Here is a 20,495-nt window from a genome sequence, read left to right on the forward strand (position 1 = left end):
CCTTGTGACCCCATGGACTGTAGCCCACCAGGCTCCTCTGTCCATGGGATTTCCCAGGTGATAAAACTGGAGTGGGTTGCCATTTCCTTCTCCAGGGGATCTTTCCAACCCAGGGATTGAACCTGTGTCTTTTGTGTCTCCTGCACTGGCAGGCGGATTTTTTATTTTTACCACTAGTGCCACCTGGGAGGCCAATAAAAAAAATCAACTATACTCCAGGAAAAATTAATTTTAAAAAAATCTAAAGGAAATCCAGTCTGAGTGAGTATTTTCATCAGCAGTGTGCTGTTGGTTGGATTAAGACAAGGAGAGGTTCAACTAGAACTCAGCTTTTGCCAGGCAGATAGGATGATGGGGAAAAGGGTAAGAAACTCAGAAATGTTTGTGAAACAGTGTTTATAAAGATGACTGTGAATACTCATACTGTTCATGGGGTTCTCTTAGGCAAGAATACTGAAGTGGTTTGCCATTCCCTTCTCCAGTGGACCACGTTTTGTCAGTCTCCACCATGACCCAACTGTCTTGGGTAGTTTAATTGGGTTAGACAAGGCTGTGGTCCATGTGATCAGTTTGGTTAGTTTTCTGTGATTGTGGTTTTTATTCTGTCTGCCCCCTGATGGAGAAGGATAAGAGGCTTATGGAAGCTTCCTGATGGGAGAGACTGAGGGGGAGACTGGGTCTTGTTCTGATGGGCGGGGCCTTGCTCAGTAAATCTTTAATCCAGTTTTCTGTTGATGGGGGACACTGTGTTCCCTCCCTGTTCCCTCCCTGTTCCCTCCCTGAGGCGAAACTATGGTGGAGGTAATGAAGATAATGGCGACCTCCTTCAGAAGGTGTGTGGATGCACTGCTGCACTCAGTGCCCCTACCCTGCAGCAGGCCACCGCAGACCCACGCCTCTACTGGAGACTCCTGGACACTCATGGACAAGTCTGGGTCAGTCTCTTCTGGGGTCACTGTTCAGTGGTGACTGTGGCTCAGATCATCTTAGTATTGCAAAATTCAGACTTAAATTGAAGAAAGTAGGGAAAACCACTAGACCATTCAGGTATGACCTAAATAAAATCCCTTATGATTATACCATGGAAGTGACAAGTAGATTCAAGGAATTAGATCTGATCGAGTGCCTGAAGAACTATGGACGGATGGACAGAGGTTCATGACATTGTCCAGGAGGCAGTGATCAAGACCATCTTAAGAAAAAGAAGTGCAAAAGGCAAAATGGTTGTCTGAGGAGACCTTACAAATAGCTGAGAAAAGAAGAAAAGTGAAAGGCAAAGGAGAAAAGGAAAGATATACCTATTTGAATGCAGAGTTCCAAAGAATAGCAAGGAGAGATAAGAAGTTTGAGCATTCTTTGGCATTCAATTGTGCAGTAGTTTGAGCATTCTTTGGCATTGGCAGAGGCACCAGAGATCAAATTGCCAACATCCGCTGGATCGTGGAGAAAGCAAGAGAGTTCCAGAAAAACATCTATTTCTGCTTCATTGACTATGCCAAAGCCTTTGACTGTGTGGATCACAGTAAACTGTGGAAAATTCTGAAAGAGATGGGAATCCCAGACCACCTGACCTGCCTCTTGAGAAACCTGTATGCAGGTCAGGAAGCAACAGTCAGGACTGTACATGGAACAACAGACTGGTTCCAAATAGGAAAAGGAGTGAGTCAAGGCTGTATATTGTCACCTTGCTTATTTAACTTCTATGCAGAGTACATCATGAGGAACGCTGGGCTGGAAGAAGCACAGGCTGGAATCAAGATTGCTGGGAGAAATATCAATAATCTCAGATATGCAGATGACACTACCCTTATGGCAGAAAGTGAAGAGGAACTCAAAAGCCTCTTGATGAAAGTAAAAGAGGAGAGTGAAAAGGCTGGCTTGAAGCTCAACATTCAGAAAACAAAGATCATGGCATCTGGTCCCATCACTTCATGGGAAATAGATGGAAAAACAGTGGAAACAGTGTCAGACTTTGTTTTTTTGGGCTCCAAAATCACTGCAGATGCTGATTGCAGCCATGAAATTAAAAGACGCTTACTCCTTGGAAGGAAAGTTATGATCAACCTTGATAATATATTAAAAAGCAGAGACATTCCTTTGCCAACCAAGGTCCGTCTAGTCAAGGCTATGGTTTTTCCCGTGGTCATGTATGGATGTGAGAGTTGGACTGTGAAGAAAGCTGATCGCCGAAGAATTGATGCTTTTGAACTGTGTTGTTGGAGAAGACTCTTGAGAGTGCCTTGGACTGCAAGGAGATCCAACCAGTCCATTCTAAGGGAGATCGATCCTGGGTGTTCATTGGAAGGACTGATGCTAAAGCTGAAACTACAATACTTTGGCCACCTCATGCAAAGAGTTGACTCACTGGAAAAGACTCTGATGCTGGGAAGGGTTGGGGGCGGGAGGAGAAGGGGACGACCGAGAATGAGATGGCTGGATGGCATCACCGACTCTGTGGACATGAGTTTGGGTGAACTCCGGGAGTTGGTGATGGACAGGGAGGCCTGGCGTGCTGTGATTCATGGGGTCGCGGAGAGTTGGACATGACTGAGCGACTGAACTGAACTGATAAGAAAGCCTTCCTCAGAGATCAGTGCAAAGAAATAGAGGGAAACAATAGAATGGGAAAGACTAGAGATCTCTTCAAGAAAATTAGAGATACCAAGGGAACATTTCATGCAAAGATGGGCTCAATAAAGGACAGAAATGGTATGGACCTAACAGAAGCAGAAGATATTAAGAAGAGGTGGCAAGAATACACAGAAGAACTGTACAAAAAAGATCTTCACAACCCAGATAATCATGATGGTGTGATCACTCACACTCACCTAGAGCCAGACATCCTGGAATGTGAAGTCAAGTGGGCCATAGGAAGCATCACTCGGAAGAAATCTAGTGGAGGTGATGGAATGGCAGTTGATCATTTCAAATCTTAAAAGATAATGCTGTGAAAGTGCTGCACTCAATATGCCAGCAAATTTGGAAAAAGCAGAAGCCACAGGACTGGAAAAGGTCAGTTTTCATTCCAATCCCAAAGAAAGGCAATGCCAAAGAATGCTAAAACTACTGCACAATTGCACTTATCTCACATGCTAGCAAAGTAATGCCCATAATTTTCCAAGTGAGTTTTTAACAATACATGAACCAAGAACTTCCAGATGTTCAAGCTGGATTTAGAAAAGGCAGAGGAACCAGAGATCAAATTGCCAACATCGGTTGGATCATCAAAAAATCAAGAGAGTTCCAGAAAAACATCTATTTCTGCTTTATTGACGATGCCAAAACCTTTGACTGTGTGGATCATAACAAACTGTGGAAAATTCTGAAAGAGATGGGCATACCACAGCACCTTATCTGCCTCCTGAGAAATCTGTATGCGGGTCAAGAAGCAACAGTTAGAATTGGACATGGAATAACAGACTGGCTCCAAATCAGGTAAGGGGTACATCAAGGCTGTAAATTGTCACCCTGCTTATTTAACTTATATGCAGAGTACATCACGTGAAATGCTGGGCTGTATGAAGCACAAGATGGAATCAAGATTGCTGGGAGAAGTATCAATAACCTCAGATATGCAGATGACACCACCCTTATGACAGAAAGCAAAGAAGAACTAAAGAGCCTCTTGATGAAAGTGAAAGAGGAGAGTGAAAAAGTTAACTTAAAGCTCAACATTCAGAAAAATAAGATGATGGCATCCAGTCCCATCACTTCATGGCAAATAGATGGGGAAACAGTGGAAACAGTGTCAGACTTTATTTTTTTGGGCTCCAAAATCACTGCAGATGCTGATTGCAGCCATGAAATTAAAAGACACTTACTCCTTGGAGGGAAAGTTATGACCAACCTAGATAGCATATTAAAAAGCAGAGACGTTACTTTGCCAACAAAGGTCTGTCTAGTTAAGACTATGGTTTTTCCAGTGGTCATGTTTGGATTTGAGAGTTGGACTGTGAAGAAAGCTGATTGCCGAAGAATTGATGCTTTTGAACTGTGGTGCTGGAGAAGACTCTTGAGAGTCCCTTGGATTGCAAGGAGATCCAACCAGTTCATCCTAAAGGAGATCAGTCCTGGGTGTTCATTGGGAGGATTGGTGTTGAAGTTGAAACTTTTAATACTTTGGCCAATACTTTGGTCAGCAAAGAGCTGACTCATTTGAAAAGACTCTGATGCTGGGAAAGACTGAGGGCAGGAGGAAAAGGGGACAACAGAGGGTGAGATGGCTGGATTGCATCACCGACTCTGTGGACATGAGTTTGAGTGAACTCCGGGAGTTGGTGATGGACAGGGAGGCCTGGCGTGCTGCATTCCATGGGGTTACAAAGATTTGGACACGACTGAGCGACTGAACTGAACTGAACTGTACTGATGAACACTTAAGAGTGGTAAAGAGGACAGTGTAGTTAATAAGTGTTACTCAGTCATGTCCAACTCCTTGCAGCCCCATGAACTGTAGCCCACCAGGCTCCTCTGTCCATGGCATTTTTCCAGGCAAGAATACTGCTGTGGTTTGCCATTTGCTTCTCCAGGGGATCATCCTGACCTTGGAATCGAACCTGGGTCTCCTGCATTGCGGGCAGATTCTTTACCAACTGGGCTACCAGGGAAGTGTAAATGTGATAGGATAGTTGTCTTCATAAGGTTGCAAAATTATTGCAGTTTATGAGCTAGAGTGATCTGTGGAGGTCAGAGTATGGACAGGAGAGCAAATGAATATATCTTTCATCTGTAGTGAGGAATAAACTATGGGACAAGGCTCAAACCCTGGTCAAAGGGGCTAAGAGATGAGTTGGGGACCCCAAATTTTGTTGTAGTGAAAATCCCAAGATGACTGGAATTCCCTTGTCTTCAAACCTGTTCATTGGCCCACTATACCCTATTGAATTGAGTACTCCCAAAAGAAAAAAAAAATCATTCTCACATTCCCTTTTATTTTTCAAGTATGAAAAATGTATAAAGCATGTTTCCAATAGCAATTTGATGTTACAGATTTGACTCATTTATCTGACATAGATGGGATTGGTATATTTTGGAATGCCAAAGGTCTATTATCTGGTAAGCCATAGATTGATAGTGTTAATATTTTAGAATATTATTCTCCAGTATTATTTTTCTCTGTATATTTATTTTTTTATAGCTGATATTAGGTAGTGGATAGTTGTGTATCCTTTTTTTTTAAAGCTTACTCTTAAGCACATTTGGTTAGAGAATTTTAACTAATGGAAATAATCCTTTAAAGTTTTGTTGAAATTGTGAAATCTTCCTAAATGATAATATATATTTTTATATGTGGGTCATTTGGGAATTAAAAATATTTGATTTGGTTGTGGAAGGAAATAATGAATATCAGTACATAATATATCTAAGCCTGTTGATAGCCATCAATATAATGTCATTGTCTCATCTTTTAAAAAAAGGTTAAAATAATTCATTGTTTAACAAAAAATTTTGTTTGTATAATTAATGAAAAACTGCAAGTAGAGGAAACATGATAAAGGGAAAAGCAGAAATAAATTAGAAAGTAGAATTGTTACACTGAAGATAGAAAAAATGTATACATTCCTAGCGAATCCAGTCAAGAAAAAAAAAAACAAACCTTAATGAAATAGACTTAATACAAACCTATCAAAGCTTATGGAGTTGAACTGGAACTAAGAGGAAATCAAGAATGTTATAGTAGTACCAACTATCAAAAAGATTTCTGAATCTAATGAATTTACTGACGAAGTCTTATATTTTTAAGGAAAATAAAATTTCCTTGTATAAAAATATACAGAACAAGGTTAGAGAACAAAAGCATTTAAAAATACTGGTTAATGTTAATCAGTGAAAATATTAAAGACTGCTATCAAATCTAATTAAAGGTCTCATCTACCATCTGCCTACTACTGTGAAGTTGTTACATTATAAAGAAATTTATTGCTGTATTTTATCATGTATTTGGGGAATGATGATGCTCTAATGCTATTTGATCAAATTTCATGCCTATTCCTAATCAAATTAATTTAAAATGAAAATAAAGGAATACTTTAATAGCATGACAGGAAGGGTATTCTTAATTAATAGCTAATAGTAAATTTGTTTTTTAAATAACAAGATTTAAACAGAAAATGCCTATAAAACTGGTTACCATTAGTCTTTAATTCAACTTTAGTTCAGCGTTGCTACTTAGTGTGGTTTGTGGATTGGTGCCAGTCCATGAATTGCTTGTTACTGTCAAGAAATAACGGAGAAGGCAATGGCAAGCCACTCCAGTACTCTTGCCTAGAAAATCCCATGGATGGAGGAGCCTGGTAGGCTGCAGTCCGTGGGGTCGCTAAGGGTCGGACATGACTGAGCGACTTCACTTTCACTTTTCACTTTCACACATTGGAGAAGGAAATGGCAACCCACTCCAGTGTTCTTGCCTGGAGAATCCCAGGGACGGGGGAGCCTGTTGGGCTTCCGTCTGTGGGGTCACACAGAGTTGGACACGACTGAAGTGACTTAGCAGCAGCAGCAGCAGTCAAGAAATAAAAGAATTGAGAGGAAGTATTTACAAACTTTTATAGCAAGTTGATGTTTTTTAGTACAAGAAAATGACACTTAGACATGTATTTTGTATTTTGGGCTTATATACCTTTTCAGTTTCATTTTCCTAGTTTTTTTTTTTTTTACTAGTTTGTAAGTTAATTTATTTTTTATTTACTTGTTACCTATTAATTTTTATTAGTATTTTAATAAAATGTTATTCTGTAATGAGTTGGAAGTAGGAGGAACTGATCCTTCTCATAGGTATTTTGAGAGACATTGTTCTGAATCATGCCACTAGTAAAAGATTTAACATTTGAAAGAGACAAATGTACTACTCATGACTCATGAAGCCACATGATATTTTGTACCAAGAAGTCCACTAGAAACTAGTATAGCAAATAAGAGTTAGTAAAGTGGTCACGTGTATTGTAGCTTTAGATTTGGAAATTTTTTTTTCAATTTTATGATCATATTGTAGGATTTCATCATGAAGAACCAAATTTATTGTTTTAATGATGAGAAGTAATATTAAAGAATAACAGAAATGCCAGTGGTTCAACACGTTAAAAGACGTGTAATAATGGGAAAAGGTAAAAAATCTTATTAATATTGAGAAAAAAAGAACAGCTTTGATATTTTAAAATTTGATGAAAATGTGAAATAGGAAGCTATATGCTAATGTTAATGGACATTTTAATCTAAATGGTAATATGTATGGTAACTCAGTTAATGATTTAGCATATTTTCCTTTAAAATTCTTGTTTTAGAGAACAGAATCTTGGCATTGTCTTCCTCAAGAAACGGACTCATCGTACACCTTGGATACAGCCCAGACTGGGTTTAATATGAGAGAGAAAGGGACTGAAGTGACTGACATCGCCTCTTTGGAGGAAGGTATATTGACTCAATCAGAAAATCAAGGAAAGGATCCCAACAGAGACCTCTTATGTTCTCCATTACTAGGTAATACCTCTATTTTTAGCTAGTAATAATACCTCACATTTACAAAATACATATGGGGGACTGAAAGTCTTGCAGCTAAATCCTTAAGTTGAGCTCTGGAGAACTGTACTCAAACATATTAGCTTATTTCTGCTTTTTCACACTGGCCAGCTGGTCTAGTTATGTTAAATATGCAATTGCTCCTCATTTTATCATTCCCTATTGCTCTCAGAAGGCATAAAAAACTTTCTCTAATGGCTATGCCTCCTCAGTCCTGACTTTGTGGAGTTTTTCTTGGGGGGTAATCATGTTATCCTTTGACTACTTCTTTCAGCAATGGAGGCTCCATGATGTATAAAAACCAAACAAAAACCAAATGTTCATGCTTACCTAATTAGATTCTTAAAACTAGTTAAGACATATATTATCCTAAGTTTTTAGATCCAAACATTGAAATAAAGAGGTTAAATGACTTTTCAGAGGCAGATCATCCTGCTTTCCTCTGTTTAATATGGAACTAATTTATTAACTCTTTACAAAAGATAAACTTTAAGTTCTTTTCAAATCATCAAGGTAGGAGGTAGAATTATACTATCATTACTTTAGATTGTTACACATATATAGGAATGCTTAGGCAATATGGTAATTTCAATTTTTTAATGCCTAATCATAACTCGAATATTACTTTGTTTTTTGTTCTGTTTTCTTCAGATTTTTATTTTCAAAAATTGAAGAAAATGCAACCACCACAGATTTTACAGTTAACCTTAGTCAAGGGTGTGGGATTCAACCATGGAGGTGTCTTAACAGAATTTTATAGAGGAACATGAATTAGCAGTTAATCCAACAAGTTCTTTTCAAATGCTATCCAAGTAAAAAGTATCAGTGCCAACATACTCAGTGATGTAGATCATTAAAGTCAATTTTAGTTTTATATTTAAAGAAAGATGTTGACAGGAGTTAGAGTTCCCTTGTAAGAGAAGGTAACATTGATAGCATATGAAAGAAAAGACTTTGCTATGATCAGATATTTGAAGGACTGTCATGCTAAAGATGAAACAACTTAGTTTTCATTTATTCATTTATTTAGCAAATATCTAAGTGCCTATTGTGTGTTATACACTAGAAATATGTAGAGGAAAGCTATGTTGTCTTTTGGAAGGACAGTAAAATGAAAATAATAGTACCATAAAATGAGTTGGATAATGGTCTAGAGCAGGGGCCTGCAAGCTACTAGTCACAGGCCGAAGCCTGATTTTGTACTGTCTGTGGGCTGAAAAAGGTTTTAGCATCTATATAGGATTGTAAAAAACTAATGAACAAAAGAATTACATGGGACAGAGACACCAAGTGTGATAAACAAAGCCTAAAATATTTACTTGCTGACCTTTTATAGGAAATGTTTGCCAGTTCCTAGTCTAGAGTTGAAAATGAGACTACAAAACTTGTAGAGAGGCTGTTTTCAACTAGTGGAGCCATTTAATAATGGGATATAGCTAATAATAATAGTATAGCTAATAATGTTATATATATAACAAAAAAAAGTGAGCATTATGTCACAGCAAATAAGTGAAGTTCTCTAATAGAATATTTTCAGCATTGGGTTGGAAAGTCTGCTACATGGCTTCAGTTTTATAGCTCCAGTTTCTCATTCACTGTAGATAAAATAGAACATTTTAATAACTAGGTCAGATCCTGGGATCTGATCACCAGAGGAAATTTCATCATTGTGACTTTGTTAGGCTTGAATCCAGTCATTGTAGAGTGGATCTCATCAGTGGCAAATGTCATGATGATGACTGGGGCCAGAACAGTTAGATGTTTCAAAAAAGAGTATCCAGGCCAGTAACAGTTGTCCAAGTGTGAGGAAATGTGGGGTCTTTGTTTAAAAATCTTCACGATTCTGAGAGGAATGAAAGATTTCTGTTATGAAGGTTTAAGACTGAGCTTATAAATCAGAGCCAAGGAAAAATTGTACCAATTAGTCCTTGGTGGTAAATGTTATTGTTATCTTTCAGTTTCTCATTTTTGATTCCATTTAATAAATAATTGTATTCTGAGTGCCTACTAAATGTAGGAGGTAGTTGGTAGCAGATATTTTGCTAAGCACTGAGGATATGGCTCTGAATAAAGCAGACATGGAATTGGTAATCTAAGTCGGAAGCAGACAGACTGAAGATTAAAACAAGAGTGTGACAGTTATGATAGGGAAGGAATGCAGTATTATAGGCATTGTGAAACGAAGGTATACTGTAGTCACAGTATTACATTTGTATTTAAAGAACATTTCAGTTTTAGCAAAACACCACTTGTTAAATTAATATGAAATAGAAAGCTATTGGTTTTATAGATTTATTGGAAGGACTGATGCTAAAGCTGAAACTCCAATACTTTGGCCACCTCATGTGACGAGTTGACTCGCTGGAAAAGAGTCTGATGCTGGGAGGGGTTGGGGGTGGGAGGAGACGGGGACAACAGAATGAGATGGCTGGATGGCATCACCGACTCGATGGACATGAGTTTGAGTGAACTCCGGGAGTTGGTGATGGACTGGGAGGCCTGGCATGCTGTGATTCATGGGGTCGCAAAGAGTCGGATACGACTGAGCGACTGAACGGAACTGATGCTAGTGTTTAATTTTTTGTTTTTGTAATTGTATAAATACTATAAGGAATAAGGAGTTTATACCTAGTTGTATGTATTTAGGGATGTTAGAACTTCTTTAAGGTGACATTCAGGTATTCACAAGTGTTTATTTTCCTTTAAATTAGCAATTCTCAAACTTTTTGGCCACAGGATTTCCTTGACACACTTTAAAATTACTGAGAACTTTTGTTGAAGTGGCTTATTGATGTTTTCCAATATTAGAAATTATTAAAACTGAAAAACTTTAAAAATGAGTTTATCAATTCATTCAAAAGTAGCAACTCCATTGATGTTATAAATTAACCTGGTTTATTAGAAAAATTGTTTCCAAATCAAAAATATTTAGAAGACTAATGTTGTTTTACTTAAAAATATGTAATGTCTGACTTATTAGAAGACAAACAGGTTCTGATATCTGCTTCTGCCTTCATGTATTGCTCTATCATATGTGATGTAGCTTCTAGGAAATTCCATGGTATCCTTATGAGATAATGAGAGTGAATAAAGCAAATGACATGTTAATATTATTTTGAATTTCACTTTGACCCAGGCATCTTCTGGGAGTATCTTAAGGATGCCTGGGAGCCTGTGAACCACACTTTGATGTAAGATGGAAAGAAACAATCATAATTGTTAGGAGCATTTGCTAAAAAAATAGTGTTTAGGTCTAGATTGTACTCTGGCATATAAGCTATTGGCATGTGAACAGATTTCTTAATCTTTTTTAAGATTTATGATCATGTTTGCTCATCTATAAGATGTCTATAACAATACCTATACTTCAAGGTTGTTATGAGGATTAAATAAAATATTGTATGTTAAATGCCTGCATCTTGTTGTTGTTTAGTCGCTCAGTTGTGTCTGATTCTTTGCGATCCCATGGACTGTAGCCCGCCAGGTTGCTCTGTCCATGGTACTTTCCAGTTAAGATTGCTGGAGTGGGTAGCCATTTTCTTCTCCAAGCTTGGATCTTAATAAATGATATTTGCTGCTGTTGTTACATTATCATACTAATGCTTGTAGAAACTTCCAGATGGCAACATTTAGGTTCTTTAAAGTATTGTATAAGCTAAGCAGTTAATTATCAGCATTCCCAACACTTTTATATTTGAAACTTTGCAGCCCTACAGGACAATTTTGCTTCTCCTGATTTGCCTTTGCTGACATGTTTGACAGAACGTCAAGAGTTTGGGCCTGATTCCTTATTTCATCAAAGTGAACTAGATTTTGCACTTCTGAGGTAGGATGATTTATTTTTGTACTTGCATATAACCTTTTTACTCTTTCTTTTCTTGTTCTAAGTTGTTACTAAATTAATGACTTCTAGTGAAACTTTGGGGTGATGTTCTCAGTACACACTCTGAAGGTAACAAGGCCTTAAGACATGATACATGTTAATTTGGCAGAATAACATGTGTAAAGATGAGGCAGGGGAGTGTAGTTTGTTTAAAAATAATTTCTAATGTATTCTAGCATATTAGGCATATTTTAGTTTAGAAAGCACACTCGATTTTCTTCTTTATATATCTGCTGATTTGCTACCCATCAGCCCATTCCCCTTCTGTAAAAAGCATTCATTTCATGGTCACTAGCTTGTTTGGCATTCTCATTTTTGTCAGCCAATATTGAGTGAACCTAGTTATCTCTCTTTCCTGTGTAGGAGGTGCAAATAGGAAGTAATGAAGTAGCATGATTTTTCTAATAGATGTATCTAAATTTATTCTAAATTAATGTCTTTTAGTCATCGTGAGAGATAAGTCTCGAATTCTTCTAATCATATTTGGAATTGTCCAAGAATATGTTTTCTTTTAGAAATAAAAAAGACAACGTAAATGAAAAACTATAAATGTTTACAGAGTTAAAAACCTCTGCCCTTATGCTTTTACTTTAAAATTACTGTGTTTTACTTTAAAATTACTTTTATGAAAAGTGTTCTGTACACAGTATTCAACCAATGATTAGGTTATGTTTTGTTTGAAGAGTAGATCACTTAAGTGGTTTTTAAGAACCTAATAACTAGTAAAAGAATTAATGTGTGTTAAATGAATATTAAATTATGTATGGTAGGTAATAAATTACATATTTTAAATGGTAAAGTTTGAAATTTTCATTTAAAGAATCATCTTTGGGGTGTAGTATTGTTTTGAGAGAAGCCTGAGAAAATATCAGGTCATAGGATCGTAGTTCATCTTCTGTCTACAAAAAATTTCCTGCATTCAATCATTAGCCACTCTAAAGGAATTTGAAATTAGAGCTTTTTGCAACATACTTTTCAAATAACCTCAATTTTAGTAACATCAGTTTTGCATTTTTTTCATATTAGTATTTTAAAAAGATAAATGTTTTTAATGTGTTATTTATTTATTTTTAACTGTATATTTTCAGGGGAATTCCTGGTAAGTCTGAAGACACTGAATGGTTTTCCCGACCGTCGGAAGTTAGTGAAGCTTTATTCCAGGCAGCCTCAGGAGTAGCTTCAGACTTAGTTAACAGTTGCTTTAGTATATCTCAGCACCCACTTATAGGTAGTACAGCTGTTAAGTCTCAGCACTCTTTATTAACTCCTGAACAAGGGACTAAAGAAGAGACCGTTTCATCTAATACACTTGATGATCTGAAAACCTGCGAAGAATCTGGTAATTATGACGCTGTTTATTCATATATGTCATGGGAGACACAAGTTATGCAGGAGCCAGCAACCACTTTAGCTGATAAAGATCAAGTTTCTTTTTCAACTGCATCTGCTATAAGTGACGAATACATAAATCCTAAGGGAAGTGACAGTTTTGATGCTTCTTATTTATATGCACAGTATGGGAACAAAGGAACTTTACAACAATCAGAAAAATATTTAGCCAGTAAGGACCATGATTCTTATTCAGATTCATCTGACACAATTGATAGAAATAAAATTCCTAAGGAAAGTGACAATTTCTCTTTTTCAAATATGCCATGGAGCAAGCAGGGAGCTTCACATCATCCAGAAATATATCTAATCAGTAAGGATCATGTTTCTGTTCCACATGAAGTTGCTCCTCATTTTAATAATAAAACGCCACATTCTTTGTGGCATTGTTTGTTGGGATCAGGAGGAAGCGAGGTTCCCTTGATGTCTGATAGTCATTATTTTGAGAGTGTTTGTTTAAGGGCTCCTCTTGAGAATGAGGTGAAACAAAAGGTGGATTCTTTGGAGAGTTATGAAAGAAATGAAGAAGATCTGGGAAAAGGATTATCTCAGTGTTTTGAATTAAAGGAAAATAGAAATACTTTAGTGTTTTCAGAGGTGCATCCCAGATCTTCAGAAATACAATATATTGAGAATGTTGTAGTTCCTGATAATTCTGTAGAAGTTTCAGAAGCACATATACTCTCCTGGGGGCTTGATACCTCTACGATGGAGATTTCTGGTGGTCCTCTTCAGACTATTAAATCCAACTCGAATGAGACATCAGAACAACTGTATTTTCACGAAGAAAGAAACCAAGAGGCAACTTCTGTTTTTAGTGGGAAAAATGTTGATGCTACGGAAAATGTAGCTTTTCAGGCAGTTATTGCCTCTATTGAACCTTCCAAGAAAGAGAGTACAGTAAATGAAATCCAAACTGACATCAACAAATCTTTAACAAATGACAGCCAAGAAAGTGAACCAAAAAGTCCAGATCCTTCCCTGTTAAATTATGATGAAAACCTTTTCTTTGATAAACTTAATCATCCACGCTATCAGTCTACTCCTGGGGTGTTTGAATCAGGAGCTTCAAAACCATTGTATAAAAAAGATGATGGTGATAGCTCCCTGTACTGGCGTCACAATTTAAAATCAATCCCCAGTGCTCCTCAGGAAATATTCATTAAGCCACTTTCTGTTAGTCCAGAGCTTAAGTCATCATGTTCTTTAAGTGAAAAATCTCTCAGACAGGCTGTTGGTCTTGGCAAAACACGATCAACTTTATTTCAGTATGGTATAGACAATGAACAGTTTCTTCCCATTGGGAAGATAAAGTCTGTTTCTGCTCTTGACCTTGCAGAGAAGTTAGGATCATCAAACATTATTTACCCAATGAAAGTATGGACTTCAGATTCTTTGGTTTCACAAGATTTAAAGCAGCAAACCTTTAAAGAAGTTGCAGATTCCTCAAACTGTATTTTGGGTAAGAATGTAAACTCTAGTTACATCATTGAAGGTCCATCTGCAGCTATAGGAAGCAGTTTTTCAGCAAACTTGATGGCATGTGATGCAAAGTCACAAGGTGCTTTACCAGTGATCAGTAATGCACCATTAATTGCAGTTGGCCAAAAGACATTGCTGAAAGCTAATACAGGCCAAGGTGAAATTCCTCGGCCTTTGGGAGCCAAGTCCAGTTTTACTATACATACAATTATGCAAAATGACTCCTATTTTGTAGAGGGCCTGCAGGGGAAGGCTGAATCTGACATCTGTACTCTGGATGATGATTCTGAATGCTGTAGCGTAGATGAAAATGCTGTTGTATGCAGTAAAAGACAAGAGGTAAGACAATAAAATGAGTATTGGGGAGAGACATGGTCTTTTTCATTATTGTTTTAGGAAATGGTATTGTTTTTTTTATTTTTAATTTTTACTGTTTCCCAGATACGTGACCAAGGTGACTTGACTGGTGAGTGCGTTGAGCTAGCAGGTTTAGAAAATTTGCTTGATGACCTAGAGATTTGTGACAGCTCCCTGCACTGGCAGTCTACTACACAGCTACCATCTAAGGAAGACAGCAGTTTTGAAGATTCTGTAAGTCTTTCTATTTGACATTTCTTATATGGTGGGAAAAGAAATTTTAGTTGAAAAATGGGGATGAGAATAAAGGGCTGTTTATATCCTCTAATACCAAATTGTGATGTGTAATCTGGTTTTCATCTGATATCCAGGAGTATGCTGCATTAATTTATTGGAGGTTGGCATAAAAGAAATATTTGTGTTTTGTAGACCATGAGACTCAGTAAGTTCTGTGGTGTTTTGGGAAAAAAGGCCAGCCTTTGGAGCATCTAGGCCTTTCATTTTGAAATATCTTAACTCTTTCAAATTGTGCTAGCAAGAACCTCTGGGATGGTGTTAAGATTAAACTCATTCATGGAGATACTCAATTGTGCTTTTTCCACCCTCTAGCCCTTGGAATAGGCCCTGAAATATTCATGTATTTCAGTTTAGAAGCCCCTGAAAGATTTTAATTTCAGAGATATCTTACAGTCAAAATTTTGTTTTATACAAGGCTTGATTTGCTTGGATTCTTGGATCTTTTGGGTTTAGTGGTTCTCTGGTCCCATTGCCCATATGGTTTTGTCTGATACTGTCAGCCCCACCCTGAGTCCTGTTACCTGATAATGTGTCCTTACATTCTATTAGTCATTAAATATAGTTAGGTCATATATATGGTATACTTAATATTACTTTCTTTCCTTTTCCTATTTTCCCATGTATAAGATAAATATGTCATTGGAAAGCTGCTAGTTTGAGTTGCAATTATATTTTGACCTGTAGGTTTGGATAGTTAAAAAGAGAAAATGAACATAAATATTGTGATGAGCTTTTCCTTTTATTTCAGTTTATTGAATTTATTTACAGATAGTAGAATTTATTTATAGGTAGTTTTATTTTCTTCAACATTCTAGACATTGTTTACATCTTACTTTCAGTTTAATAACAATGGGGATGAAAATGATAGCTAACGTTTTGTGCTCAAATATTATTCTAAGAGGTTTACTTTATATATGATACTTCAATTCATTTAGTCCTTTGGTCAGTCCTATCAAGTAGGATTATAGAGATACCAAGGGAACATTTCCCTTGATACCAAAGATGGGAAAATACCAAAGATGGGCTCAATAAAGGACAGAAAAGGTATGGACCTAACAGAAGCAGAAGATATTAAGAAGAAGTGGCAAGAATACACAGAAGAACTGTACAAAAAAGATCTTTATAACCCAGATAATCATGATGGTGTGATCACTCACCTAGAGCCAGACATCCTGGAATGTGAAGTCAAGTGGGCCATAGGAAGCTTCACTATGAACAAAGCTAGTGGAGGTGATGAAATTCCAGTTGAGTTATTTCAAATCCTGAAAGATGATACTGTGAAAATGCTGCACTCAGTATGCCAGCAAATTTGGAAAAAGCAGTGGCCACAGGACTGGAAAAGGTCAGTTTTCATTCCAATCCCAAAGAAAGGGAATGCCAAAGAATGTTCAAACTACTGCACAATTGCACTCATCTCACATGCTAGTGAAGTCATGCTCAAAATTCTCCAAGCCAGGCTTCAACAGTACATGAACCGTGAACTTCCAGGTGTCAAGCTGGTTTTAGAAAAGGCAGAGGAACCAGGGATCAAATTGCCAACATCCGCTGGATCATCAAAAAAGCAAGAGAGTTCCAGAAAAACATCTTTCTGCTTTATTGACTATGCCAAAACCTTTGACTGTGTAAATCATAATAAACTGGAAAATTCCGAAAGAGATGGGAATACCAGACCACCTTATCTGCCTCTTTAGAAACCTGTATGCAGGTCAGGAAGCAACAGTTAGAACTGGACATGAAACAACAGACTGGTTCCAAATCGGGAAAGGAGTACATCAAGGCTGTATATTGTCACCCTGCTTATTTAACTTCTATGCAGACTATGTCATGAGAAACGCTGGGCTGGAGGAAGCACAAGCTGAAATCAAGATTGCCGGGAGAAATATCAATAATCTCAGATATGCAGATGACATGACCCTTATGGCAGAAAGTGAGGAACTAAAGAGCCTCTTGATGAAAGTGAAAGAGGAGAGTGAAAAAGTTGGCTTAAAACTCAACATTCAGAAAACTAAGATCATGGCATCTGGTCCCATCACTTCATAGCAAATAGATGGGGAAACAGTGGCTGACTTTATCTTTTTGGGCTCTAAAATCACTGCAGATGGTGGTTGCAGCCATGAAATTAAAAGACGCTTACTCCTTGGAAGGAAAGTTATGACCAACCTAGACAGCATATTAAACAGCAGAGACATTACTTTGTCAACAAACGTCTGTCTAGTCAAGGCTATGGTTTTTCCATTGGTCATGTATGGATGTGAGAGTTGGACTCTAAAGAAGGCTGAGTGCTGAAGAATCGATGGTTTTGAGCTGTGGTGTTGGAGAAGACTCTTGAGAGTCCCTTGGACGGCAAGGAGATCCAACCAGTCCATCCTAAAGGAGATCAATCCTGGGTGTTCATTGGAAGGACTGATGTTGAAGCTGAAACTCCAGTACTTTGGCCACCTGATGCAAAGAGCTGACTCATTTGAAAAGACCCTGATGCTGGAAAAGATTGAGGGCAGGAGGAGAAGGGGATGACAGAGGATGAGATGGTTGGATGGCATCACCAACTCAATGGACATGGGTTTGGGTGGACTCCAGGAGTTGGTGATGGACAGGGAGGCCTGGTATTTCATAGGGTTGCAGAGATTCGGACACAACTGAGCAACTGAACTGAACTGATTATCATCCACATTTTACAATTGATATTTAGAGGGTTAAGGAACTTGCTGATAATCATTTAATAAGTAGGGGAACCAGTATTTGAAATTAACCTTGTTATATATACTTAATGAATATACCATAAACTGCCTCCCTGTTTAACTGTTCTTCAGTGACACCAAAGCCAAAATTTTGCATTATTTTGGCAAGAATGAAGGTCAAAGTTAGTTTTAATAAGAATGAGAAGCAAAATATTCATTTAAAACTTAGAATTTCTTTTTGTTCTTTCTTTCAGTTTTATTGAGGTATAATAAATTTAAGGGATACAGTGTAATGACTTGACTTACATACATCATGAAATGATTACCACAGTAAATTTAGTGAACATAAACATAAAATTAAAGAAATAGAAAAAAATATTTTCCTATTATTGGAACTCTTAGGATTTACTCTTTTAAAACAGCACTGCTTTTTTTTTTCCTTTTTTTTTTATATTTTATTGGAGGCAGATTACCTTACATTAATATATTGGTTGGTTTTGCCATACATTGACACGAATCCACCCTGGTGTACTTGTGTTCCCTTTCTTGAACCCCACCCCCACCTCCCTCTTCCCCATATCCTCCCTCCAGGTCATCCCCGTGCACCAGCACCAAGCATCCTGTATCATGCGTCGAACCTGGACTGGTGATGTTAATTACATTTAAACTTGAGTTTCTAATTTTTTTTGACAGAACTACTTTTGTAACTTATGTTAACTTTTCATATAGATAAGTATATTAGAAGACGTGAAGATATATATTTATTTAGTTACTAGTGATGTGCTGAGATTAACTCTGACACAAATCCAAATTTTATTTGCTCTTAACTGTAATTTTAAGTATATTTTTTTTAGTCCAGGGAGGATGCTGTTTTCTGTGTTGTCTTTCATTCTTAAGTCTCTCCTATGGTCTGAGACTTACATAATGCTAAATATTAGAGAAGCAATGAGCCAAACATGGTAATCATCTTTCTACATGGCTCAACTTACTCTCAGGAGGTTTGCCTACTGTTTAGTTTCTTCCTTATTCTCATCTATGTCTCAGAAGAGTCATTCATACTTGTTTGTCTCACTTTGATACCTATCCATCATTCTCTGAATGATTATTTGGGTATCCACTTATGTATGATGTAGGTTGGGGCTATGAAGAGAGTATGGAGAATTGGAGTCAAAACCCTGTTCAGTTACTTTGTTAGCTTTGTACCTTGGTCAAATGATTTTGGAGGATCATTCTCCTTCCTTGTTTACATAAAGAAATGAGCGGTAATAATCAACCTCAAACATTGTTATATTGAATGGGATAAGGTATGTAGCATGTATATAGTGCCTGGCTGTTAGTTCCCTTTATTTTAGCGAAATTAGATCAGGCTATTACCATGGCTTTCCTACTCTAATTTGTTATTTTGTTCTTTCTCTCCCCTTGTTCCTGGAAGCATATTATATTCTCTTAGCCTCTATAATAAAATACTGTTTTAATATCCCTTATTTTGGCCATGTAACTCTCAACTATTATTTAAGGTTGACTCCTTAGATCTGTTTCCTTTTTGTCTTGTTGGTTCCCTATCCATCCCATGGGCTTCCCTGGTAGCTCAGATGGTAGAAAATCTGTGTAAGTCGCTCAGTCGTGTCCGACTCTTTGCGATTCATGTCCATGGAATTCTCCAGGCCAAAATACTGGAGCGGGTAGCCTTTCCCTTCTCCAGGGGATCTTCCCAACCCAGGGATTGAACCCAGGTCTCCTGCATTGCAGGCAGATTTTTTACCAGCTGAGCCACAAGTCTCAACTAGAAAATCTGCCCACAGTGCAGGAAACTGGGTTCTTTGCTGGGTCAGGAAAATCCCTTGGAGAAGGAAATGGCAACCCACTCCATTATTCTTTCCTGGAGAATCCCATGGACCGAGGAGCCTGGTGTGCCACAGTTCATGGGGTTGCAAAGAATCTGACAGAACTGAATGACTAAAACCAAATTTCAAAGAATTTGTTTCCGCTCAAGATTTAAATGCTTTTCTCTGTGTGGATGATTATCATCTCCATTTTTAGACCCTAGTATTTCTCCTACATAGACCCATATACTATCTTGTATGACATTTTCTTGTGAATATTCCCATCATCTCAAATTTACCTTGCCTAAATCAGAATAATTTATCTTTTTTCTAAAGTCAGAGTGACTTACAGGTTTTCTCTTCTTCTAGAGGTGTTAACATTTCTTGGTTTCTGTATTGTCATTGATTCTGTCTTCATTGTTGATTATAAACTAGGAGATAAACCCATCTTGATTTTTTTCCCTCCTAACTCACCTAATTTTTAGTGATAAATATCTGTTGATCTCTTAAATATATCTCGTCTTTTTCATTCTACATTTTCTTTATTACCTACTCTAATATCTGTATATTTTGAAGCTTTGAAATTTTATTGAAGTTAAAATTGGAATAGAAATAGTTTTCCCTATGTTTAGAAACTTTAGGGGGAAACTGCTATTAAACACAGTGTGCACGCACAAGTATTCATCTATCACATATGTGATATATACAGTTGACCTTGAACAATGTGGGAATTAGGGGCACTGGCCCTTTGTGAAGTTGAAAATCCATAGTTGGCCTCCTCTATCCCCGATTCCACCAAATCCAGGATTCTTCCACATCCACAGATTCATCCAATCTTGGATCATGTGTAATACTGTAGTATTTACTGTTGAAAAAAAAATCCATGTATAAGCGGATCAGTACAGTTCAAACCCATGCTGTTCAAGGGTCAACTGTACGTTAGTGAGCTGTGTGTCTCCTTCAGCAGTAGGAGAGTTGGAAACTGAGAACTTTGTGTTATGTGTAGAACAGGGTTTCTCCACATTATTGGTTTGGGGTTGGCTAATTCTTTGTTGTGTGGGGGTGTTCTGT

General features: G+C 37.4%; 1 protein-coding gene across 7 annotated transcripts in view; it reads left to right on the forward strand.

The window, feature by feature from the left end:
* The window catches only part of ALMS1 (ALMS1 centrosome and basal body associated protein), a 205,182-nt gene that overhangs the window by 35,881 nt on the left and 148,806 nt on the right, over positions 1-20,495 (forward strand). For 6 of the 7 annotated variants that reach the window (XR_016038620.1, XR_016038621.1, XM_055400279.2 and 3 more), the window contains 4 exons: positions 7,281-7,476; positions 11,224-11,341; positions 12,487-14,608; positions 14,711-14,860. Coding sequence is in view for 5 of the 7 variants with exons in the window: in XM_055400279.2 (XP_055256254.2) it covers positions 7,281-7,476; positions 11,224-11,341; positions 12,487-14,608; positions 14,711-14,860 (2,586 nt within the window). In the remaining 2 variants the exon portion in view is untranslated. The remainder of the gene's footprint in view (positions 1-7,280; positions 7,477-11,223; positions 11,342-12,486; positions 14,609-14,710; positions 14,861-20,495) is intronic. The other variant, XM_055400283.2, reaches the window with a different exon arrangement.

Source organism: Moschus berezovskii, chromosome 11, assembly GCF_049115385.1.
Source record: "Moschus berezovskii isolate FMDL1 chromosome 11, NW_MosBer_1.0, whole genome shotgun sequence".
Taxonomy (NCBI): Eukaryota; Metazoa; Chordata; class Mammalia; order Artiodactyla; family Moschidae; genus Moschus; species Moschus berezovskii.